Here is a 25,477-nt window from a genome sequence, read left to right as displayed (position 1 = left end):
TTGGGGACGGTCCCTGCCTCAGAAGGAGCCAGTGTGTTGGCTCGTCTCCCCAGCCTGGGCTTGGAACTTGGAAAGGCGAGAGGGGGCTGTAGTCTGGAGGGGGGGGAAGGGGTGTCACCCCCTCTCTTGGGTACCTAGGGCAGCTGTAACGAAATTAGCGCCCTTTTGAAAACAGAGAAGGAATCCAGGTTCCTCCATGCTGCTCCTGAGCCTCCCACTGGGAAGGCCTGGAACAGGTCTAGGGGCTGGCAGCTGAGAAGCTGAGAGAAGGGCTGGGGAGCCAGCTCTCCTGGAGCTACGGTTCTGATGGGCCCACCTGGAGAGTCCTGGGGTGTCCCTTATGAGGGTGATAAGGCCGGGCTGGGTTTTATGGTGCAGGGATGAGCCGGCCACAGGACCCAGACCCCCGACTCGGAGGGACGGTCCCAGGGAGAGACCTTCGATCTGTGGTCTTGGGCCCAGGGGTGACTCCGGGACAGTTTGCAGGTGCCTGGGGCCACTCTCTGAAAGCAGGGAGAGTGAGCGACCAGACCCGCAGACCCCACCTTCCCACACTAGCAAAGGAGGGCGAGCAGGTGGGGCAGAGGAGCAGAGTGGGGCCCTCCCCAGAGGAGGCTGGGTGGTCAGGGCTGTGAGTGGGGTGACAGGGATGTGAGAGGGGCTCTTGGGAACCAGGCAAGTTTCTCACGGTGGGCGGGGTGGCCTCACCCTCCATTTCCTCGGCAAAGCAGTACACGTCGTAGGTCTCATTTGTGTCACGGATGCCGTAGGTCCTCACGCCGGGAAACTCATCCTTGTCACCGTAACAGCCTTCCCGGGGAGTGTGGATGGGGTACCTGCCGGGGAACCCAGAGTGGGGCGTGTCACTCCGAGCAGAGCAGGAAGCCGCATGCCCGGAGCAGACGCTTCCGATGAGCTTGACCGTGTCTGCCCTGGGTATGTGGCCTGTCCATCTGTCTTTCCAGTCACTAATGATTAAAGGCAACCTGCTTTACTGAAAATTTACTGGTACCAGACACGCTGCTCTACCAGGGGTTGGCAAACTCTTTCCATAAGCAGCCAGATAGTGAATATTCTTGGCTTTGTGGACCACAGGGTCTCACTCAACGACTCAACTTTGCCGTTGTAGCATGAAAGCAGCCGTAGACGATATGTAACACGTGGGCTTGGCTGCATTCCAATAAAACTGTACTTACAGATCAAGGGCTGGGTTGGATTTGGCCGGTGGGCTATAACTTGCTGACTCCTGCACTGTTATCCTCTGAGCCTCATGTCAACCTAATGAGGCAGGGGCCATAGCAATTTTATTTCAAGGAGACAGGCTCAGAGATCTCAAACCATTTGTCCAAGGTCACATGCTTCCAAGGCTCAGGGGTGGCATTTGAGCCCAGCTCTTTCGGAGCCCGAGTTCTGGGCTCGTGCACTGTGCTGGCTGTTGTCTCATCTTGTTTATTTGACGAGTGGTTTTTGTGTCCTGAGAAATCTTTGCCTACCCCAAGATTGCAAAGATATTTTTGTTTTTTTTCTTGAGACTTTGTGGTTCTAGCTAGTAAATGTAGAGTTATGCTCCACTTGGAGTTAAGTCCCTCGTCTTGCCTGCAGAGGCTTATTCACAACAGATTGAGGCCCCTCGAGGGTAGGGGCTCTGGCTTGTACTGCTTAAAGCCCATTTCTAGGGGCTGCACTCAGGAAGAAGTGTATGAAGAAGCTTAATTTATGTCTGTCTTGTCTTGTTTACCAAAAAGCAAACAACTAAAAGGATACAAGATGGTTTATAAAAATACATAAAACATCAAAGTTAAAGAAAAAACAAGAAGTCAGGAAACGGAGGAAAAGGGGAAAATGGGTAGGCGGAAGAAGGGCATGTAATTTGCACGGAGAAAATGCTCATTTAAGGCAAGGTCTCCAGCAGCCCCCTACTCCCCTGCCAGACAGAATAATAAGGATCCGGGATCGGTCAGTGAGTACCTGACCCGGTGTTGGCCAAAGTATATGACCCCAGCCCCCAGCCCAGGCTGGCCACGGTGCCACCCCCCGACCCGCTCCACTCCCCGGTGATCCCTGTCCCTGACGCCCTCTCTGCTGGGGGCTGGGGGCTGACCTCACAGTCTGGTCGGCCAGCCAGCCGGCATCGCACTGGTGGAAGCCGTCCTCATAGGCGGCCTGCAGCTGCTCAGGTGTGGCGATGATGGCACTGTTCTGCAGGCAGGCCCGCTGCGCCCGGTCAAAGTCCAGGGTGTAGCGTGTGGAGATGGCTCTGTAATGGAACACGATGCCTGCAAGAGACGGGTGGGTGAGAGCAGGTCAGGCACTGATCATCGAGGCCTTGCAGAAGGACGGTAATGTCCTAAAGGGACCTTGGGGACATCTGGTCTGGGCCACTAGCTGATGTCTGGGTCCCTCTCCACACTGGCAAGGGGTCCTTCTGCCTTGGCTGCAACACCCCCAGTCAAGGGGAGCTCATGGTTTCACAAGGCATTCCTTTTTGAATACCTCTGACAATCAGAAAGTTCTTCTTTGAATTGAACCAAAATCTGCTGTCTTGTAATTTTTTTTCTCATCACTCCAGGAACCCTGTATTTGCTCTGGGGAGACACTTAGAGCCTCAGGCACCCTCAGCCCAGGGTCATCTGAGTGGAGCCCTGTTTAAAGTACACCCAAAAGGGAGCCATCTTTCACAGAGCTTCCTATTGCACCTCACACAGGGAATCATCTGGCGCTGTCCAAAGTCCCAAAGCCAACCAAGGACCCCACCATCCTCCTTGGGCCCCAGAGGAAGAGACCAGGGACAGAGTCTTCAGACCTTTCCTTAGCTCTGGAGCTGGGAATGAGGGGGAGCAGGAAGGTGAGGGAAAAGACACCCAGATAGAGAGTTAGGAGAGTGCTCTGACTCATTCGCTGGGCAACTTCAGGCAAGTCACTTAACCTCAGTATGCTTGTCTGTAAAATGGGGATGATCACAAAGCTGATCAAATCACAGTTTGTGGTGGGAAGCACAAACCGTTGTTTTTCATGTGACTGTGCCCGAAGTTTGTGTCCAAGTGACATCTACAATACTCCCAAGAGAATGTATTACCAGCTCCACAGAGGAAGCAACTAGAGATAAATAACTTGACCGAGGCCTGATCCAGTGGGTGGAGGAGCTGGGATTTGAGGGTCCCATTCCAGTTCTCTCCCCGGGTGAAGCAGGGAGAGGTTCTCACCTTTCACCACAACCTCCAGAGTGGCCTGGCTGTCCTCGATGCCGTGCATCACTTCGCAGCGATAGATCCCAGAGTCATTGGAGCGCAGGTTCTGGATTTCCAAGGTGGCGTCGCTGGGGATGGCTGGGTAGTTGGGCAGCGAGACCTTTTCTTCGTAGGCATTGTTGATGCGCACGCGCCCTTCGGTGGCCACCAGCAGCACCACCTCCTTGTCCTTGGAGATGCGGCTCCACTTGATTCTCGGGGCAAGGGGGGCGGTGGTGGGGGCGGTGGTCACGGGGTGCGTGGGGTCGATGAAATAGCAGGGGATGGTGACGGAGCTCCCGAGCAGGACCCGCAGTGGGGAAGGCTGGGGGATGCTCACACTCAGCGAGTTGTCATGGTCTGTGTGGGGAGAGAGGGGTGGGAGATGCACCTGTTAGTGCCTGGAGAGGACCCCCAGCCTCCTCCTTCTGGAACTGCACTTCTCTGAGAGGCCAAAATCCAGTGAGTGTGTTTGTGACTACGGTGGGTGGTGTTCCTGTGTCGTGGTAGGAATTCCCAGGACGTCTTGCAATCCCCTTTCCAGAGCAGCACCCCCCCAAGACCCTGGTTCGTGCACCTCAAGACACAAACTGTGGAGCCAGAAACATGTTCCGGAGAAGGGCGGGGGAGACATCAGGGCCAAGGCCACCTCCCTGCTTCTCAGACTGGGGTCCTCCCACCTTAGGGGATGCCAAGCCTTCAGATGAATAAGGCCCAGCTTCCTGACATGACAACTTTACTCAAACATTTTGGGAACAATTATTTTTGCATTTGGGATAAATTATGGGGTAGAAAAAGAAATCCATGCAATTTTGAAAGCAAAGACAAAATTTCTGATTTGTGATTTGCCTTGCTTGGGGAGGTCTTCTTGGGGATCTAACTCTGACCTTGCAGGGAACGAGCCACTCCCTTCTGCTGGTAGGGACTTGGGGAAACTCACTGGAGAAGCATCAGAAGGGATCAGAAATTTTAGTCTGCAAAGAGTCAGTGGTGGGTAGGTGGGGGGGGGGTGCAGAATATAATTAGATGCCCCCCAAATCATGGAGACCATTGATTGGGAAGATGCAGTGTGTTTACTAAATCCTATTAGATGTAAAAGACCTGCCAGGAATGGGAAAGAAGCAGCCTTTGAGAAAAGAGCACCTTTCATGTCAAGTCATAAACTTACGGAAACCACCCCCACCACTTTTTTATTTCCAGGAGAGCCCAGAGTTTGAAAATAAAAATATTTCAGATATTTGCGGGTGATAGGCTATATAAAAGGGCAAGGGAGGGGGAGCCAGGAGTGCCTGGAGTCCAGACCTAATCTTGTGATGTCCTTGATGGTCACCACTGGCTCTCACAAAAATCTCCCTCTGCACACTGAGGCTCAAACACAGCTTAGCGGTGGTGGCTGTGCTCGGGGGAGCACTGAAGGGGACTGCAATCCCCAGCTCCACAGTCTTGAAAACTCTCAACCAAGCATAGTGACCTGGTCTGCCTGGGTGGGCAAACCACCCCAGCTTATAGATGGGGGCTGGATATTGGCGGGTCCCAGAGCAAGAGTACAAATGGAGGCCCGTGCACCATCTGTCTAAATATTTAAAAGTTATAAATCAAGCCAACAGATTGTTAAATGAAATAGGTTCTGTCTTCCCATTTGACAATTATACCTTTCAAAATGGTCTGGGAAGACAGGTTCATTAGAGTCCTTGGAGTTGTGTGTTGGAATGTGGTAGTGGTGGGGGCTGGGCTGGGGGCAGCCCCCTTCTTTTCCATGCTGACTCTGCCCTGCACTGTGAGGGGTTCATGCACATGGGTGGCTGTCCCAGCCATTACATCCAAGCTCTGCCCACACCCCTTGCAAACAGGCACCCTTGAGCCTCTCCTTTGGGCCTAGGGGGGCTCAACAAGGACCTGAACAACAACTTTGGGCCTAGAGGGCTCAGGCATGGGGGCCGACCCCTAGGGGGATGGACTAGAGAAGAGACCCAGGCAGGCCCTGTCAGTGGGCTTGGGCCCATTTGGACAAAGAATTCTGGGCATCCTGGGTACCCAGAGTGTGGTCTATAGGGTTCTGGGTGCACGTGCCCCACCTGCCCTGCAGAATCCCTGTGCTTTGGGAAGGGCTGAGTCTGGAGGAGGGCCAGACAGGGCCAATAAAGTGCATGACCCAGAGCAGGGGCCTCTCTTGCCTGGGTCTAAGAGAGGTACTTGGTCATCCTAACTTCATTTGGGGTCATGCAACATACAGGGGTCAGTGGATGATTTGTTCATTTGGTTCAGGGCTCAAGTATCAGAAATATACCCATGCCTGCCACATGCCAAGGACCAGGCTGGCGCTTCTTGAGAACTGATTTGCCAAGAAAGGCAAGGAACTGACTGATTTAATGGGGGCTTCTTTCTGACTGTTTCTCGGATGATTTTTTCCTTCCTTGACACTCCATTTGATCCTCTCTTGGGAGCTCTTTCTCTTCTGATTTAGGTAGGTGTCCCAACCCTAAGTTCAGTGTGCAGCAGTTTCAGGTGAGATCCAGGAAGGGGATCCCAGAAAGGCATCTACCTGAAGCCGTTTCCCTCAGTGTCCATCCTAGAAGGCAGCCAAGAGCACTAAGATCTGAGTGAGGGAGGCTGCATGCATGGGGTGTGTGTGTGTGGGTGGTCTCCCGCTGCAGTTATGCTTGTTTTCGACAGGAAAGGGGCAGGGCCAGGAAAAGGCCAGGAGAAGGGAAGTTATTTCCCTGGGACTAGCAGTGCCGAGTCTAGTACCCAGTACCCAGTACCTAGTACCCAATACCCAGTACTCAGGGCTTACTGAACAAATGAAACATGCACGGGATTGTCCTCACCTGAAACTTCTACTGAGATGGCCGCGGTGATGACCCTCAGAGTCACTAACACCAAAAGTAAAGTGGTCATAGTTCACCTGGAAGAGGGAAGGCAGATGTGTTATTTGGGTGGGAAAGTCATGGTGAGGTCGAGGATGGTCACATACTACACAGGACAACAGATGATAATCCCCAAGCCCAAGGATCTGAAATCACATGAGATACGGAGGCTGCATGTGGCTTGTGAGAGAGATTTTCTCCAAGAATCTTGTTCTAACAAAACCTTCACAGGTCAAACTGTGCTTTCTCAGTCTAATTACGGCAGTTAGGTTGAAAAATCTCCTCCCACTTTTTCCAGGGACCCTCCGAACTTCCAGCCAGGGGAGGCTCGTCCTAAAGAATCCCTCAGACCTAGAGAAGAGATGCAAGTCACCCAGCCTCCCTGATGAAAATCTGGGCCTGTCATCAATTTCAAATCCAGGAATCTTGTGCATTTTAGAATGGAGTGTGCACCCAAGGTTTAGGGCAAGATTTGGGGGCCTGGTTCAAGTCAGGGAAATGAACCCAGCCCCAAGAACTCTTGAGAAGCCCATGGGATAGACAGATTAACAATTTAGGAGAGAAATCCACATACAACTCTCCTGCTGGCCTAACTAATGACTTCACATAAATTAGAAAAACAAACCTTCCTTATTGCCGTCTGCTGGAAAACTGTCACGATAAATATGCAAATCTGTGGCAACCACAGTGGAAAGGGAGTCCCCAAGAACTGTGCAAAGCACAATCTGCACAATTGTAGGCAGCTGCCTGGGAGACACAGGTAGACCCTAAGAAGGAAGGCTCAGCTGAATTTACCAAGAGAGCAACAAGAGTGGTGGTGCTGAACTTTGGCTGCATGCTGACATCAGGAGTTTTCAAAGCTCCCTGGTGGTGTCCACCCCACAGACACATTCTGTGACTTGCACCCAGGAGCCATGCCCCAGGACCCGGACTGGGTGGTTCTGTCCCAGGGGACCTGCCTGGGCGCCTCCTCTCTCCTCTCTGCCCTCCTCCTCAGTCTGTGAGCCCTGAGTCTTGGTGTAAGAAGCGTTTGCCTCCCAGAGGCTCTGCAGGGAGGAGGGGGGCAGTCTCGGAGCGGTGCAGGATCTAGAACTGAAAAAAAGCATGCGCTTTCGCTGGCTGAGAGCGACGCACAGATGAGAAGCCTCTGGCTTCCCCGGACCTCGACGACGGTCCAGCAGGGGTAGCTGTTGGCTCAAGCACCACCGACTTGGGCTTAGGTGCATCTGGGGGTGAGGGGAGCACCCCTGAGGGGCCTCTGGGCCCCGGAGGGCGCTGGGGGTGGGGGTGGGGAGGCAATGGCGCCCCCATCCAGGAACGACGTCGGGGAGGGACGGACACGGGCCGGTCACCTGGGAGATAAAGAGCCGAATGCACGAGGCACGGCCCCCTCACACCACCGTGGGAAGTCTGGAAAATCCCAAAGCTCTGAGAAGCGGCCCCTTGTTTCTCCTCAGGGACTTTTCTACCTAGAGACAGCCTTTAAAAGCAATCCCCGGAGCTCCGGGGCTCCGACGCGGGGAGCGAGCGCTGCGCGGGGGCGCTCCCGGGCGGGGCGTCCCCTGGGCTCTGGGGAGGGGGCTAGACTGGCGGGCTCCGCTCTTCCCAGAGCCTCAGGGATTCCCTGTTCAGACACAAGGCCCGCCTGTTCCTCCTCCCGCAGAACACCCTTCACTGGGAAGTTCTGTGTATGTTTGCAGAGTTGTATTTCTTCCCTCGCTCCCTGAACAAGCCGGACTTTGTCCAGGGAGGCAGGCGCTGTCTGTGGGGCTCGGGGCCGCTCTGTTTTGCTCCGTGGCCTGGACCAGGAAATGGGAAGGAATTAAGGGGGGGGGGGGGGTTGGTGGTGGAGGGTAAAGGGGTGGAGTGGGGAGAGAAACTCATTTTATTTCTTCTTCATTTTTTAAAGACAAACTTTGGGATAGAAATATCTCAATAAACATGCTCCTGTGTTTGTGTGTGTTTTCTCAGCTGTAAAGAAAATAGTGAGAAATTCCATTCTGTCTGGGGTCCAAGTGTCCCGGACTCACTGAGCCTTTCATGCGAGGCGGCTGACTTTGCCAGCCAGTCCCGCCATGGTGAACAGGGAGGCCTTTCTCCCTGGAAAACAGGATTAGCTGGGGGAGAGGGGATTGTGTGGCTGGGGCAGAGGAAGAGGAGAGGGGGAGCTTGGAATGCATTCAAAAGAGGAGCTTAGGGGAGAAGGAAGTGGGTGCTCGGTGAAGGTGTGAGTGGAGTTTCTGCGGGACCCGCGGGGTGGGGGGCTTGAGTGGATCATCAAGGAATTGGCTTTCTCAGGAGAGAATTACTAGGAGACTTGATAAGTAAGCATGCTAGCGCTTTGAACCCGAGCTGAGGCAGTGTGTGGGTGTGGGTGTATGTGGGTGTGGTGGGAGGGCCCGGTAGTTTGGAGACTGGGAAACCTTCACTTCCTTATCAGCTAGAGTCTATCCATGGCTGCCTATGCAGCTGGGGGCTGCAGTTTGAACTTGCAGCTCACCCACTCACCTGAATGCCTCTTCCAACAATGTGTACATGGAAACCCTAAGACCTCGGCCACCTGCTGCTTAATAATACAGGACCCACCACCATGGTGTGATGATGTGCTGCTGGGCAGTTTCCCTCCTCAAGAGCCGGGGCTGTGTCTTTGGCTCTGTCCCCAGCACTGCAAGCATCCTTCAGGGTCACTGTCTTCCCCACCTCCTTGGTTGTCAAGACTTACGAGCCTCTCAGAATTTTGGGATCCAAAGAGAGTTTTTAGCGGTTGTAAGGAGGATTCCTGTCCTGGGATGAGGGTTGGACTTGATGACTTTCCCTAAAGAACAAAACTGCTTTCATTTCAAAAATAACATCATCACGTTACCAACACTTACAAAATAGGAAAATGGAGAAATAAAATCACCATGATCCTCATCTGACCATAATTAGTGTTGTGATAACTTTCCTTCTAGTCTTTTTTCTTGAGTGTCCACTTGTGTTTTATGTAGTTGTAATCTTTGTGCATCCTGTTTGCATTTTCCATGTAACACAGTGGACCAAATGACTCTTTTTGTTCCTTCAGACTTGATGATTTGGGGGTTTTGCAATCACAGCCTTCCTCACAGCCTAGGCAGGTGGTCATCAGCCTCTGCTTGAATGGCAGGGTGCTTGTTTCTTCCCAAGGTGAACTGTCCCATTGCTGAGCTAATGAGCTTCCAAGAAGGAGTCAAAACAACCACCATCTCTTACGATTTCTACCTATGAGTTCTACCCTCAGGTGCTACACAACTCACATCCACTCCTCTTTCACGTGGCTCCTGGCAGATCTTCAGGGGTCCAGCAGCAGCTCTCCCATATGCCATTCTCCAGTGGAGACATTCCCAGTTCCTCCAGCCCTTCCTCATGTGGCTTCCAGACCCCTCTCACCTCCCTTCTGACCAATGGTCAGAGCTGGGACGGACTTTAGTGAATATCTAGTCCAACTCCTTCACCTCACAGGTGAAGAAACAGGCCCAAAGAGGTTAAGGGATTTGTTCAAGGCCGTGCAGTAGGTTGGTGGTATAGCCAGGACCAGAACCCAGATCCAGGGGGACTGCCTCCCCCCCACTTTCAGTTTGCAGGCTTAGCAAGTTCCACAAAGCAGTAACTCGGCCTGTCCTGTCCCCCACCATCTCCCCGATGCCCAGCCTAGTGCCTGACACAGAGAGAGGGGGCCACTGGTCAATGCCTGTTAAACGAGTGAATAGTGGGAGGCCCAGGCACCGCAGAAGTCATCTTCTTCCACTCCAGAACTCAGGAAGGCTGAGTGGTGCTGCAGGCCTGCACTTGCTGGGCACCCATGTGGTGCTCAGCCCAGTGGAGTAGACTAATCCCATGTCACACTCAGTACATCTCAGCTATAGGTAGAGTTCACTTGCTCATGATGAGATTCACGATAGTCCCTCAGTATGGCATGGGACTTTGGGAATGTCCCAAACTATTTGCGGCTCAGGGGGTAACAGTCAGACTCCTCCCTTTCTAGGGAAGAATCAGTGCTGTGCTGGAGCTGGCTTGCAGCTCTTCCCAGCAACGTGTTCAGGGATATCACAATGGTAGCTAGAAACTGGCCATGATGGGAATATTTACACCACGGAAATCAGAACACATTTACAAATCAGGCTTTTTTTTTTTTTTTTTTTTGAGTGGATGTACAAGTGCACTATTGGAAGTAACTAATATTAAAATAAGAAACAGGCTGGGGGAAAGATAATGGGGTGCTTCTCTTTTTCCATCTTATGAAACATCATTCTCCATTCTCTGGGTTGCTTGGTGTGAGTCCCTGGGGACATCCAAGCTGTCCCTGAAACCAAGGCTAGGTGGGCCAGCCCTAGGGCAGGGACTGGGCCTTGTTCCTCTCCTTCCTGTGCCCTGGCCCAGCCCAGGCCTGCCACACCAGTGCCAAATCAGGTGATGTTTGCTGGATAAGTGAATGTGTGCACGGCCGCTTTCCTGATCCTATCCTCCATGAAGCCTTATCTGTCCCTGTCCTTTGGTTCTGCTCTCTTAACTATGGCTGCTCCTCCAGTCATTTTAGCATTTAATTTTTTTTTCCTTTTGTGTTATGGATCCCACTAGCTATCCCTCATGTGGCTGTGAGCCATGTAGACTGTGACCTCCTTCAGGCTGACAATCGAGCCTTAATTTTAAAAAAAATCCCTCCATGGTAATGCACAGAGCAAGTGGTATCTGACACCTATGCATTGGGTGCTGGGATTTGGTACATTTCTTGACCAGTAAGGTTTGCCAGTTGACCAAGCAGCTCTGTGGCTGTGACTCAAGTCCTGGAGGAGGGATTCAAAAGGACCAAGGCCACCTTCCCTCCCAGCCGCCAGCACATCAATTATTTGCATGTCCGTCTCGCCCATGGACAAGATGCATCCTGATATCTGCACATAGAAGTGGGTGGCATTTGCACTTGAGATTTCCCAATCTCAGCATAGGGAAAAACCAGCAACCCCACCCAGAAGCCCCTCTAGCCAGAGTCACCCCAACTATAGCTGCTAATTTTCCACATATTCTAAGCAGATGGTGTAATGTGTAGAAACAGAGAGCTGGAAGCCATCTCCAATCCTAGCTCTGTGCTCACTCACAGAGAACTCACCTAAGGCCTGTTTCCCCATCTATTAACTGGAGTCATAAAGCCAGCCATCCCTCCAAGTGACTGCAGTGGTGACCTATGTGTATATGAGAGTATTTTTTTTTTGTATTTCCTCCTCTTTCTCCCCGTTCCACCCTCTCCTCCTTATCTCCCCTCTCTCTACATCTTTGATTTCCTTATTCCAAATTTATTACTCGCTCCATCATCACCAAGGCATCTTAAATCAAATTCTGCAATTTCTTCCCTGCTTTCTGGGAATGGGGTCCACTGAAATAGGTCCATGGCAGTTGGGCTGCAGATAAAATTTCAAGCACACAGTTTTGTCTAGGGTAGGGTTCGAGAATCGCTGTGTGCCAAGACGGAGGAGCCAGTGAAGGGGAAGGAGGATCTTGCAGCCTCGTGGGTGGAGACAAACCCGCACCTGTTGACAGCAGACATGAGTGAGTGGGTGCCAGGTCCTAACCATGACACTGCCTTAACTGGCTGCATGGCCCCGAGCCTCAGTTTTTTCCATCTCTGAAATGGGGGCAGGTTAAGGAGAATTGACCCCAGAGTTATTTGAGATTCTGAATGCAAGCCCCCTGTAGTGCAGAAGGGGGTTGTACACTTTTGACCTCTGGGATCAGAATGTGCCCCATCTCACCTCTCCCAGCCTCCCTCGTGGTTTGGGACCAGCTCATCTCTCACTCATTCTGCTCCAATGCCCAGGCCCTCCGGCAATGGCTCTCAGTCTCTGAGAAGACTGGAGCCCACTTGGAAAGATGCCCTTGCGCCCTGGCTGTGCTGGGGGAGAAGCAAGGGATGTGGGGATGCAGAGAAGGGAGCTGCAAGGTTGTGAGACTGGGAGGAGTGTGGGGAGGCTCTGGGGGAAGGAGCAAGGCTCAGGTCGTGAAACTAGGGGAGAAAAATAAGAAATCAAGAAATGACTCCAGGTAGAGAGGGGACTGGTCATATTTCCTACCTTGGTACTTAAGAATCCAAGTGGTGGCCTCAGACCATCTCCCAGCAGCGCCCTCCTTGGGCCCTTGGCTGGGATCTGGCCCTGCCCTTTCCCCTCTCTTTTTTTGCTCACACAGTCCCACATCTGACATAATCATACCCTTCTTTTGAGGCTCAGTGCAAATGCCACCTCCAGAAAACCTTCCCTAGGTTTTACTTTGTCATTTCTTTTTGTTGCTATCTATTTATTAATAAGGTCCTAGCTTGTGACTCCTTTGCCATCGTGTGGTGGGTGCATGGGGGGATGGCGAGGGTGTGTGTGGGGGGCAAGGCTGTGTGGTGGAAAGAGCATGATTTTGGAGTTACAGAGATCTGGTTTGACTCCCAGCTCTGACTCTTACATGTGAGCATGTAGCCTTGACCCAATTATTTAACTTCTAGGAGGCTCAATTTCCTCACCTCTAAAATGCAGATAAAATAGACTCCATCTGGTATGACAATGGTGGGGTTAAAAGGAGATGCCGTGTGGCCCTCAGTGAATGCTGTCTCCTTTCCCACGTCTTGTCCCACTGGATCCCCCCTCATTGAGTAGAGGGAAGCCCGAGTGGCATCTAAGGATCACTGTGTTTAATCTAGCACAGATGCGCTGAGCACTGAGCACAGGCACCAGGAGTGGTGTCTCTGCACACAGCAGCCCCTCCACCAGCACTTGCTGACTTGATTAAGAATTTATACCTACATATAATTTGCATGCATATCTAATTCAATGGTGCTTCAAGTGAAATGGGCATTTGATCTGCAATGACAGCAAATGAGACATACTTGGTTAGCCTAGGGCTCATTCTTGCCTTCTCTCAGAGCCTACAGGACACAGGATCAGCTAAAGCTGTGGGTTTGGACAGTAGGATCTGAATGCCACCACTGCCCATCTCCAGGAACACAAGGCTGGCCACAGAGCTCTTGGAGCTTTTCCATGGTCACCGAGTGAGGGTGGCCATCACCTCCCTCCCCCCAGGCAACAGCGGGCATCTTAACCAGAGTCAGCTCACATGGTGGTTTCACCGACAATCTGAGGACTACCTCTAGACTGGGCTTACTCAATGCCAGGAGCCTACTCTATGTCAGCTGTATCCATGTCATTTCCCATCCTTCAAACGACCTTGCAAAGGCGTTATTACCCTCGTTTTTAGTCAGAGAGACCACTTCTCAGAGAGGTTAAGTAACTTGCTCAAAATCACACAGATAGTGAGTGACTGAGTTTGTTCTGGAACTCAGATCTTTGGCTACAAATCCCATAGTTCCTCCCCACCCCCCTGACACACCACACACATTTCTAGTCCCTCTACATTCATTAGTTTCACTCATCCATTCCATTGTTCAGTCAAACATATTTTAATTAGGTGGAAGATGGGAAATGTTCTCATGGAATTTCAGATCCAGAGAGTTTTAGGGGTTAGGTAGAAGGAAAAATAAAGGAAAAACAAAATAAAGTTTCAGGGGCTGAGAGATTTCAAATGGAGTCGCCTTAATTAGTTCATAAGAGAGGGAAAACCAAGACCTGTTTCAGCTCTGCTGGGCCCACATTGTACCTGGAGTACAGGTAGGGCTGGGGGAATCTTGATGGCGATTAATGCAGGGTAGAGTTTTGGAGGAACTGGGCTTCCAAGTGAGGGCTTTAACCTCTCTTGGGTCTTTCATGGGGAGGGAGAAACCCTGGGCAGCTCTGGGTCCTGGTTTTCTCTGCTCTCCCGGAAGCCCACTGATAGACTGGCTCCCACAGCCCAATGTGGCAGCTCCTCCCCAAAGCCCTTAGGCAAAGTGTCCAAGGACTCCAAAAAAGATGGCTCTAGACAAATCCACCTTTGCCTGACAGGGCTGCAGAGTAACTCCATTCCAGGGATTTTCCGGGTAGGTTTTTAAAAGAACACTAATCAAGTCATCTCCCATTAAATGGGCCATGTCGCAGCCAACATCTGAAAGGAGTGAATATCGTTTGTTCAAGAGTGTCTGGATTACTATCAGCCAGCTTTCCAGAAAAGACAGAAGAGCCCTTCCTGAGGGCCAGAAAAGTCAGTGGAGCCAACTAAGGACCCTCATCTTTGGCAGCCAACTCCTTGCTGCTTTCTGGGCTACTGATCACAGGGGGGCAGAGAGAGGGGAGCCAAGAGAAGGAAGTCCTTCCTGAGGTTCAGTGTCAGAAATCAGTCCTAGGAGTTGTTCCTGCCAGTGCCGATCTGTGGCCAACCTCACTGTCCTGACCGGGGACCAGGAGGACACTGGCCCAACAGTCAGAACAGAGCTGGGCCTTGGTTTGCCAAATGTCTGCATGGGTTTATAGGTGGAGGCCCATGTGGAGGTGGGTAGTCGTCACATCAGGGAACTGGAAGGAGTGACCCTGGCTCAGGACATGTGTCAGAGAAAATACTCAGGAGTTGATACCAATTTTCCCTTTTTCCAGTCTCTGTGCCTTTGCCCACTGACGTATGTCCCTGTTTGTAATACCTCTTTGACTTGGATCTGTAGTTACATGAGCTATGCTGTTCTTCGTCTGCCCTCTGGGGTCTACTTTGAAGCCAGGGTCTATGTAATTTCCTGAAATGACCTCTTTTTGTTTCCTGGGAGACAACATGGGATGGCAGAAAGCAAGTGCTTAAAGAACACAACCTGAGTTCATATCTTTGCCCTATAACCTGCTATCTCAGTGACCTTGGGCAAGTTTCTTGGCATCTCTGGCCAGAATTCCCGTGGGTAAGGCCTCTGGAAATCACTGATACTCAGAGCTGTCAGGAGAAGAGGCAAGGAACAATGATTCCCTGTGACAGGTTGTTCTAAACTTCCTCTTGTTCCCTCCAAACCACCAAACAAAAGTCCGAACATCCTCTGGATAGTCGGTTACTATTGGGTAGGGTGGAGGGAGAAGCTGGGGGGAAGGGAACTTGTATCACACTGGAATCTTGAATGAGCCAGGGGTGCTGAGTTGAGATCAGAAGGGACAGCTAAAGCAAAAGGAAGCCTGGAAAGGAGAGGGTAAACTTGCTTATAATTGTGCCTAAGAGTCACCCCCAGAAAACCTCTTTTGTTGCTCAGATGTGACCTCTCTCTCTAAGCCAACTTGGCAGGTGGACTCACTGTCCTCCCCCTTATGTGAGACCTGACTCCCAGCAGTGTAAATCTCCCTGGCAACGTGGGACATGACTCCCGGGGATGAGCCTGGACCCAGCATCATAGGATTGAGAAAGCCTTCTTGACCAAAACGGGGAAGAGAAATGAAACAAAAAAAAGTTTCAGTGGCTGAGAGATCTCAAATAGAGTTGAGAGGTCATTCTGGAGGTTATTATTATTATATAGATATCCCTTTTTAGTTATTAGTGTATTAGCATAGCTAGAAGGAAATATCTGAAACTGTTGAACTGCAATACAGTAGCCTTGATTCTTGAAGATGATTGTATAACTATATAGCTTACACTGTGTGACTGTGTGATTGTGAAAACTTCGTGGCTCCCACTCCCTCTATCCAGTGTATGGATGAATGAGAAGAAAAATGGGGACAAAAAGTAAATGAATAACAGGGTGGTGTGAGGGGTATGGGATGCTTTGGGTGTTCTTTTTTACTTTTATTTTTGTTTTGATTCTTATTTTTTTTTGGAGTAATGAAAATGTTCAAAAATTGATTGTGGTGATGAATGCACGACCATATGATGATACTGTGAACAACTAATTGTACACTGTGGATGACTGTATGTATGTGACTATATCTCAATACAATTACAGTTAAAAAAGGAAGCCTGGCCTCTGTGCTTCACAGCAGAACAGGCTGAAGTTTCTGGGAGTAAAATCCAGCTCCTTCCAAGGGCCTGCAAGACCCCGGGATCTGCCCTGCTACTGCTCCCACTGTGTCTCACCCTATATTCCCCATTCTCTTGGCTCCAGCCACATTCTAGCTGTTCCTTGAACACACAAACTTGTTTTCTCTTTGGGGCTCCTGTATTTGCTTTTCTTCTTTCTGGAACATACTCACCCTACAGCTTTCCCTAGCTGGCTGCTTTTCATCGTTCCAGCCTTGGTTCCAATGCCACCTCCCTGAACGCTCTGTCCTCCGACCCCCACCCCAGGTGCACTCTTATCATGGCACCCTATTACGATTTATTGATAGCATCAGCATTATTTGGAAATTATTGTCCTTTTCTGTTTATTTGTTTATTGTCTGTTGCTCCTACCAGAGAATAAGCTCCATGAGGGCAGGGATTTTCACCTGCTTTGTTCATTGCTGTATTCCCAGTGCCTAGAACAGTGCTTGGCACATAGTAGGTGCTCAATAAGTATTTGGTGAATGAGTGAATGGGTGGCTCTCAATGAATGGGCAATGTCCTTTCTGGATGAAGTCTGGGAATGGACAGAGTGTTAAGCTGTAGACGGATGATAGCCGCCGTAAATGTTGCCTGATCTCAAAGCATTGCTCCTCCTCAGGCCCCAGAGAGCATCAGAAGCTCAGGGACAGAGGGGAACCCTGAGCGGGGCCTGTCAGGGTAGCCTGGGGTGCACACATGGTCCATGGAAATATCTATCCAAACTCCTCTCCTGCTAAAAGAAGATCAGGAGTGGGGCCATCAAGCAGGTAGTGCTGGGTGACCCCAGAGACAGCATCCAGGGACAAAACAGAAATTAGAGCCTGGATGTCAGCCTGATGAATGCTGCATTTCTGTGGAGCTGGGAGGAGACAGAGTCTAGGCGCTGGGCAGGAAGGCCGGCAGGGGCCTTGCTTCCTGAGGATGGGGTGGCCGGGGCCGTGCCGTCCTCCCTCAGAATATCCTTGGGAGAGGCACGCCCTCTCAGCTCAGCACACCAGCCTTTCCCCAACACTTCCATTATTCCCCCACCCCTCCCCTCTCTCAATTGCAAAGGAAAACTAGTTTAAAGTGGAGAGGCATAGTCACCATGAATGGTTTCTGATTTACTCACACAGGGAAATTCAGCTTTGCCCAGTTCTCTCTGTCGAAAAAAAACTGGTACTTGGTGCCTGCCCTTTCCTGTTCTCAGCCTTCCATTCCAGCCTGGCCACTTGGAAGTCTTCTCTGCATTAATTTCAGACTTTGTGTAAATATCAGACCTAGGTTTTTGGAAAGGAGCGTCCTTCAGCCCAAACTTCCCACCAGGTACCAGCAGCTTTCCTGGGGCAGGGAGCAGGGGCCAAGAACTGTGTTCCATCTGATGAGTGTTGACTGCCAACCTGGCAGGACAGAGAGTTCCTGCAGGAACTTGGGAAGCGATTAGGAGACCCAGCGCTCCCCCTCAGCGGCTATGTGAGTAGGGATTGAGCCCGGGTTTCAAAACTGATCTTCAGGAAAGGTTTCTGGAAGCAGAGGGTCTGGTGGAAGGGCCTGCTTGTCAGAAGGGTCATCAGGTACTTGGGGTTACAGCTGAATTCCTGGATCAAGTGGCGAGCCAGGTGCCTGGGATGTAGCTGAAAAGGAAAAAGGGGCGACTGGCTCATTCCCCTTGAACTTCAAGGGTGGATACTTGCATTCACGGAGTTTGGTCCTGGGAACCAGTTGAGAATGAGAAAGGAGATGGGTTATTTGGAGTCAAATCTCTCTTTTAGACCCATCTTCTAGTTTTCATTCCCAGATTCCAGGGTTGATAAAGGACCTTACAGAGAACATCCACTTAGCTCATTTTGGGTCATGTTCCTTGTTGAGAGCTGATGGGAGCTGTGGACACAGTTCTTGGGAAATACTGCCCACATCTGTGGGATTTTGTGTATTGTTTCAGGAGATACATGGAACAGCTCTTCCCTCCTTCATTAGAACGTCGAGGATGTTCAGCACTGGCTGGGTGGATATTGGAAGAGGCCCGTTCATTCCATGTCATCCCTCAGTGGCACTGCTTTCCCTTCTTGGGGACGGATGTCCTCTGGAGGAAGTAAGCTATCTTTTTTCAGCCCTCTTGTGGCAGGATTGATAGCCTTCCATCCAGAAAAATTCCAAGCACTTCTTGGCTTTCCTCCTGCCCTCCTCTCCTCTTTCAAACACCCACCACGGGAAAGACTCTGTAGTAGGGGCTGAGGGAGACCCAAGGAGGGACCAGCTGGGAACCCACCCCCCAGCTCCACTCCCTACCACAGGAGCTCACTGGGATAGGAGAGGAGAGGAGAAGAGATGGTGGAAAAATACCAGAGAAAAAGAGGGTGAGGCAAAGAGAGAGGGCTCCAGGAGCTGAGAGCATGCAGAAGTGCCTCCTGTTTGGGGGATCAGGGAGAGCTTTGAGAAGGAGGTGGTATTTAAGCTGAGCCTTGACAGACAGGTGTAACATGGACGTGTAGTGACAGGAAAAGGGCATCCTAGGAGGAAGGGATGACAAGTACAAAGGCATGAAGGAAGGGATAGATCCAAGTAGTGTAGGATCAAACAAGGCTGGGCCAGATGCACAAGTGTTTCCATGATTGCAGGCTCCCTCATTCTGTAGGTAAGGGGACCTCTCAGGGTTTCAGAGATGTGCATCAGGAGGAAAGCACAGCCTCCACACTCTCTGCATAATGAAATGCTCTCCATCCTTGAAGGGCAGGACAGTTGGTCCCTCTTCCGTGAAATCTCCCTGGTGCCCCCATCACAATCAAGTTCACCCTCTTCCATCCAGGAGGAGCACACCCTGCCTGCAGCATTTGTCTGTCTCTGCAATGAGACTGCACCCATGGGGAACAAGCATCAGGTCTTCTTCATCCTTGAGTCTCTCTTCATCCATGAGCACCTAGATACACTATTTCTTCTAAAAGCGGCTGTATATTGAGGCTCGACTTCATGCCAGCTATGGTGACCGGCAGCATTTTGAACAGATGCATCATCTCATTCAGTGCTGACCTGGGTCCTGGGAGAGGGACACTATTACTGGCCCTATTTAGAACTGAGGGGACAGAAACTCAGAGCAGGTCAATAGCTCACCTGAAATGCCACAGTCTGAGTGGCAGAGCCTGAATTCCAACCAAATCTTCTGACTCAAAAGCAGGGCCCTTAGCCAGCACCCTGCCTCCCATGTACCATGTGAGATGCTGAGGATGGCACCCCTCAGGAGTTTTTGACAATCTGTGTCAAAAGGCTTTTGATAATCAGTGACCCTGGATTAAAATCATGGATTCAATTAACAGACATTTGTTGAATGCCTGATCTACAGAAAGTCTTAGCATAGATTGGGTTCAGCTTCAAAATTTGACTAAAAAGACCAAGGCACCTCAGGGCTATAGAATAAGACCCAGAATTAACTGGAGACCTGGTTCTCTGAGCCCCTCACAGACCCCCTCCAATTCCTGCCTTGTCCCATGTGCTGGTTTGAATCTATTATGTCCCCCACAAAAGCCATGTACTTTAATGCAATCTTGTGGGGGCAGACTATTAGTCTTCTGATTAGGATGAATTTTTTTGATTGAGTGTTTCCATGGAGATGTGACTCACCCAACTGTGGGTGAGACCTTTGATTAAATTATTTCCACGGAAGTGTGGCCCCGCCCATTCAGGGTGGGTCTTGATTAGTTTACTGGAGTCCTTTAAAAAGAGATGACACAGACCCAGATGCTTGCTAATGCTTAGGGATGGTTGGAGTTGTGGACAGAAGGACATTTGGAGATGCTAACGTAAGATATGAAGCACACAGTTTGCCCCAGAGAAGCTAAAAGAGACTCCCAGATGCTTAGAGAGAAACGCCTCAAGAGAGCCAAGCAGAGAATGAGAGAAGTTAAGAGAAACAGAAGGTCAGAGACATTTTGGAGAAAGCCATTATGAAACACAACCTGGGAGCAAAGGACAAGCAGATGCCAGCCACATGCCTTTCCAGCTGATAGAGGTGTTCCAGATGCCACTGACCTTTCTTTAGTGATGGTATCCTCTTGTTGATGCCTTGATTGGGAAATTTTCATGGCCTTAGAACTGTAAATGTGTAACCTAATAAGTCCCCTTTATAAAAGCCAATCCATTTCTGGTATATTGCACAACGGCAGCTCTAGCAAACTGGAACAGCCAGCGAAGAGCAGCAAACATTGACAAGATGTTGCCTCCACTTTGTTTCCTCCCTTTCCAGCTGTCCCCAGCATGTCCCTTGTTCTCTGCCAGCCTTTTCTGGTGGTGTGACTGTCCTCTGCAAGGCTGTCAGGATTGTAGTTCCTAATGACAGCCTCCCAACAGGATGATGGAGCAGCTGCTTTAGCTAAAATGCCTTCTAGGAACTCAGGCCATCTGGCACCAACCAGTTCCTCCCAATCGGTGATTCAATGACATTGTCCTCCTAAGACAGCTCCCTTTCCTTTTAAGGAGAGAAATCAATATCCCTATCCATCATAGTATCTGGAGATCTTCATGTGCCATTTCAATTGGACAGGCTCCATTCTTTTTCCGGAATGCTTTGTATATCCAAGGAAGCCTACCTATATGCCAAATGACCCTCTTGTATGCCGTGTTGCCTTCAGTGCCCTGGGATGTCTCATGTACTCCTCACAGCCAGAGGAGCTGCACCTTTACGGCGGTGGGCTCTAAAGCTGCACACAAGACTGAAATAGGTATGATCGAAATTTACCTTGAAAGTCTCTTAAGAAGGTGCCATGTTGGAGCTGAACACACACTCTCCCAGTGAGTCTAACACAGCCAGCCTTTCTTCCTTTGCTGGGTTAGTCTATCATTTCCTTATCTGAGCGGCAGATGAATTTGTTGGCTTGCTACGAGGGCCATGTCGTACGAAAAATACGTATCATTAAACGCTAGAAACACGCTTGGGGTTGCAAGTTGCTCACAACACAAGACGTGCAAGGGAGCAGAGGCCAACTTGGGGAGCAGCAAATGCCTGCCCCCCGTCTGGTTCACTGGGGGCACACACCCCTTGGGTGGAGTGTCTGCAGAATTTCCCACCGAGCTGTCCTCTCTCACTCTCTCAACTACATGCTACTGCGCTGTAGTTTTAGCCTCAGACCCTTGAGAGTTTGGCAGGAGCAGCTGTTCCCATTTTCCTTGATGGAAAAACCCGCAGCAGGAGTACTGGGGCAGGGAACTAGTCTCTCTGCATCATACTGATGATGGCTTTCACTACAGACATGTCTCTCTCCCCAAGACTGTAGGTTTCTTAAGGGCAGGGAAAATTTCTTATTCCTCTTTGGATCCCCTACCATGTCCAATAAAGAGCCCAGCATATAGAATATTTGAGTTCTGGAAAACTACTGACTTGGAAACATGTTCACACTGTATCACTAAGCTCAAAAAGCAAGTTACCACGTGATTCATAGAACATGATTTCATTCCGTTTGTTTGATATATCTATTCATGGAAAAAGATGACAAAGATATACAGAAATTTAAATCCAGTTATCTTTGGCTGGTTTATAGTAAATTTTAATTTTTTCCATTTTGAGTGTTTATATTTCCTAAACGTTCTACAGTATCCTGTATTATTTTTTAAAGGAAAGATGTTTCTAAAAATGACATGAAATTTCATATCCTTTTGAAAAAAATCTACATTCAAGGCGATAATCACAGGAGAAAATAAACTCCAGCTCTGGCAGGCCATTAGGAGGACTGGAGTTTGTGTGTCAAAACCAGTGGACTCCCCAGTGAGAGAGAAGGCAGCCAGCTGCAGGCTGGGAAGGAGGGGCGTTGTCTCAATTCGGGAAGGAGAGGAGAGCAAGCTCTCTATGTGTTAAAACTCTTGGGAATCTGCTGGGAAACAGACTTCCCTTCTGTCACAATTAGTGTTCGGTGCAATCAGCTCAAGCTCTTTCCAGCTCTCGGCTCTATCTCGTCATAAGCCATAGGAATCCCCAGGACGTTCTTGGTTAAGGCACACAGGAAAGAAGCAGGGTTTCACCCACACTCTGGCTGATGGGCCCCTGACTTAGGTGGCAGGCCCCTTTGCTTCTCTTTCTTACAGTAGATGTCAGGACCTAGCTCAAGAAATTCTTCTCTGTAGGCAGAGTGCCTGGAATAGCCAGGCATCCATAGGCCTTGGACTCAGTCCCAAGTTCAAGTTCTGGCTCCACCATTTACCAGCTATGCCTCAATTCCATCATCTAAAAAATGGGGATCAAGAGACCGACTTCATAGAGCTTTCGGCTGCTTCAGCGTGAGAGTGTGCACCTGAGAATCTCAGCTCTGAGGAATAGTTCGGTTCATGGAGGGGCCCCCATCTCCTTTCTGTGCAACTTGCCTAGTTTCCTATTAACATAAAATCACCGCCCTATGGGAGAATAGGGATTTATTTCATCTGTCTCCTCTGATAGAACTTCCTCTAAATCTCTCAGATGAAGCACAGGTCTAAAATAGAGTAACATCAAAAAAGGGGAACTTTTTATTATACTACTACTGATAATAATTTTAAAAACTTCTAAAAACAGGAGATTCCCCAGTCTCACTTGGTAGTCAACCTCAGGATCATTTAGCCTTCTTTAGAAAACGATTTCTGACTTCTTTTTTTTTCTCAGTGGAGAAAGAACATTTCGTGTCTTGGGCTGTTTTTTGATGGCTCTTTCTAGATCCTTCTCCCCTGCCCTTCTACTTTGAATCCAATCTTTTTGACTTGGTCTAGCTCCCTCACCCTCATGAGCTATCAGCAAGTGTCTCTACCTCCCTTCTGTTCTGACTGACACAATGTGAGCTGTCTGTATTTCTAGGGAACCAGGAGAGGGGAGAAACAGATCTCAGATCTTGGTCTGGATTTTGCCTTTTATTTAAAACAAAAAACACCATAAGTGAAAGTATCTTTGAGGTTTCTGGCCCCATTTGGACTCAGTGCATCATTTCTCCTGGGATCCAAAAAGAACAAGAAAGACCAAAGATTTAGCCGGAGTTAGAACCGAGTCTGTTCAACTGCCATAACTTACTCCAAACCATCAAAGGCTCTCCTGGGAAATTTAGACTTCTTTACTCTCCAAGCCCAGAAGAGAAGGGGATGGGGGTGGAGGAAAGATTGCAGGGCCAGAAGCAGCTCCCAGCCCTGCACCACTCCCCACCTCCCCAGCCTGCCTCCTGATAGTGCACCCATGCTGGCTAGAAGGTAGAACACCTGAAGAGGAATTGCTGCCCATCATCCTTTGTAGTACCACATCTGCAGTGCAGTCCCAAGAGAAAGGGTGAAGGAGAGGGGTACAATCAGGGCCGATGTGTGAAGTTGCAAAGGCTGTGCACTGCACAACTCCAGGGGGCACCCATTCGCATGGATCCTGTTGTCATGGCACCCCCTGGAGTTATGCAGTGTGGGGGCCCTGGGTGCAACAGGGCCTTCTGCAGTTGACCTTCCCGGTCTATCAGGAGCCAGGTCTGGCTTTCTTCACTTACCCTGTTCCCCTGCTAGCTTCACGGTAGCAGAGGCCATATGACTCATTACATTCCTGAGGTCCCTTCCAGCTCTGGGATTTGTGTGAATATCTCAAGAGGATAAATGGGCAAGAAAGCAGCTGAGAAACTTCAGTTTGGGCAAGAGGAGGTGGTTGCAGCTAAGACAAGATCATCCAACCCATTTCTACAAAATTTTAACAGCAGTTGCCACTTTGAGAGCACGTGCCCTGTGCCAGGTACAGTGATTTAGCTACATTATCTCATTAACACCCCCCCACCCCTCAACAAACTGATGGGATGAAAGTCATTAAACCCAATTTACAGATACAGAAACTTAGGCAGAACAAGGCTAACCACTTCTCCTGTCACACCGTGGTGAAGTGGCCAAACTGGGCTTGGAGCCTTTCTATATGACTCTACTTGGGAGCCTACGGCCTCCTGGATTCTTTTGTGCTAGATGTCATCAGGAAGGGTGCTGGGAATAAAACTCCAGGGGAGAAACTGAAGAAAGGCAAAATGAAGCTGGAGTTTCAGGAAAGGCCCACAGGGATGGAGCCTGAGGGGACAGACAAAGGTAAGAGATGGAGACGAGATTTTACTCAGTGTGGACAGTGAAGGTGAGAAGAGTTGCCTATTGCAGTCTACAAAGTCAGGAAGACTCTGAGTGATGTCAGCCTGGGGAAAACATATCTCCTTCCCCCTCATATCCCTAGGCCTGCCTGCTTCCTGCCATGGCACTGGGGCTGCCGGGACTCTGCAGCTTGAAAGAGGTAGAGGCAATGAAATGGAAGATGGCCCCAGGCCCCTGTTGGGTAGCCTAGTGATAGAACTTAAGGCCCCACAGGTGGTAGAACCTAAAAATATAAATGTATTCCTAAAAGTAGCTGCTTCCCAATGATGACTGAGTCATCATGAACTACTAAGGGAAGCTGGAAGGTAAGGGGATGGCATATGGAGGGTGACCACCCCTCTCCTCAGGTGGGTCATTGGTGTCCCCATTGGGGTCATAACAGGGGCTGGCCCAGGTGGCTGTTCTAACTACACAGAGTCCCTGAGCAGTGACCCAGGTGGGAGGGGATGCTGAGGTGGGCTGGGACGGCTGATCCGGTTCGGGAGACAGAACACAAAGTTCCAGTCTATTATCATTCAGTGCCACAACCTTAGGCAGAACATAGTTTTTTCTGGGTCCCAGTTTTCTTATCTATGAAGTTGCAGATTGCGCTGTACCAATGGTTTTCCAACATTTATTTTTCTTTTAAGCTAGAAACCTTTATTCAAACAAAATCTTACTTTGAAGCCCAATGCTAAAAGACATAAAATTGGAGTTGCTGTGATTGAATCTGACATGTGACCCTCCAAATCCACTGCCTCTGCCTCCCCTTGACCCACCCTGTGGCCCCAATGGGGTGTCATAGACCACTCCCCCAATGCCAACTCTCTGGAGCACAGTTTGAAAGGACTGAACTGGACAAAAGCACTATTGTCAGGGCAATAAACTTTTAATGAGCATCTACCATATGCCAGACATTCCTAGGTGCTGGGGATACAGAGTGATCAAGACAACAACATGCCTGTCTCATGCAACTTTTGTTCTTGGTGGGGCAGGGAGAGGGATGGGTACAGACACCTCACAAGGAATCAACGTGCTAGGACCTTCCTTGGCCAATTGCCCCTACCCCGCAAGGAATGGGTATAAAGTCAATCTGAGTTATCAGGTCCCACACACCAGGGTGGACTCCCTCTGTTCAAACATCAACAAAGCAAGTTACAGCAGAAGCCAACTGGTGTTGCGTTTAGGAAGCAAGTGGGAATCCCAGAATGAGACTGCTGTAAGGGGAGTGGATGACCCGAGTGAGGGGTGGTGAGGCCCCTGGCTGGGCTGAGTGGGCCTGGGGTGGGGGTGAGGCCCACGGATAGGGTGGCAGGAAGTTCCAGGGCTGGAGGCAAGATCGCAGGCTCAGCTGCAGGGGCCTTGCTCATCCCCAGGACACGCTGGTCCCGGAAACCTTGAGGAGACTGGCAGCCCTGG

At 50.1% G+C, this 25,477-nt stretch overlaps 1 protein-coding gene across 1 annotated transcript in view; it reads right to left on the bottom strand.

The window, feature by feature from the left end:
• The window catches only part of ACAN (aggrecan), a 62,029-nt gene that overhangs the window by 29,011 nt on the left and 7,541 nt on the right, over positions 1-25,477 (bottom strand). Inside the window, exons 2-5 of the mRNA XM_037835339.1 lie at positions 6,056-6,132; positions 3,204-3,587; positions 2,102-2,276; positions 709-836 (exon numbers count right to left, since the gene is read on the bottom strand). Of these exons, the coding sequence (XP_037691267.1) occupies positions 709-836; positions 2,102-2,276; positions 3,204-3,587; positions 6,056-6,125 (757 nt within the window). The 5' untranslated portion in view covers positions 6,126-6,132. The remainder of the gene's footprint in view (positions 1-708; positions 837-2,101; positions 2,277-3,203; positions 3,588-6,055; positions 6,133-25,477) is intronic.

The sequence above is a fragment of the Choloepus didactylus genome, chromosome 4, assembly GCF_015220235.1.
Source record: "Choloepus didactylus isolate mChoDid1 chromosome 4, mChoDid1.pri, whole genome shotgun sequence".
Classification (NCBI taxonomy): domain Eukaryota; kingdom Metazoa; phylum Chordata; class Mammalia; order Pilosa; family Megalonychidae; genus Choloepus; species Choloepus didactylus.
Note: the sequence above shows the minus strand (reverse complement) of the source record. Positions and strands in the feature narration are given on the sequence as shown.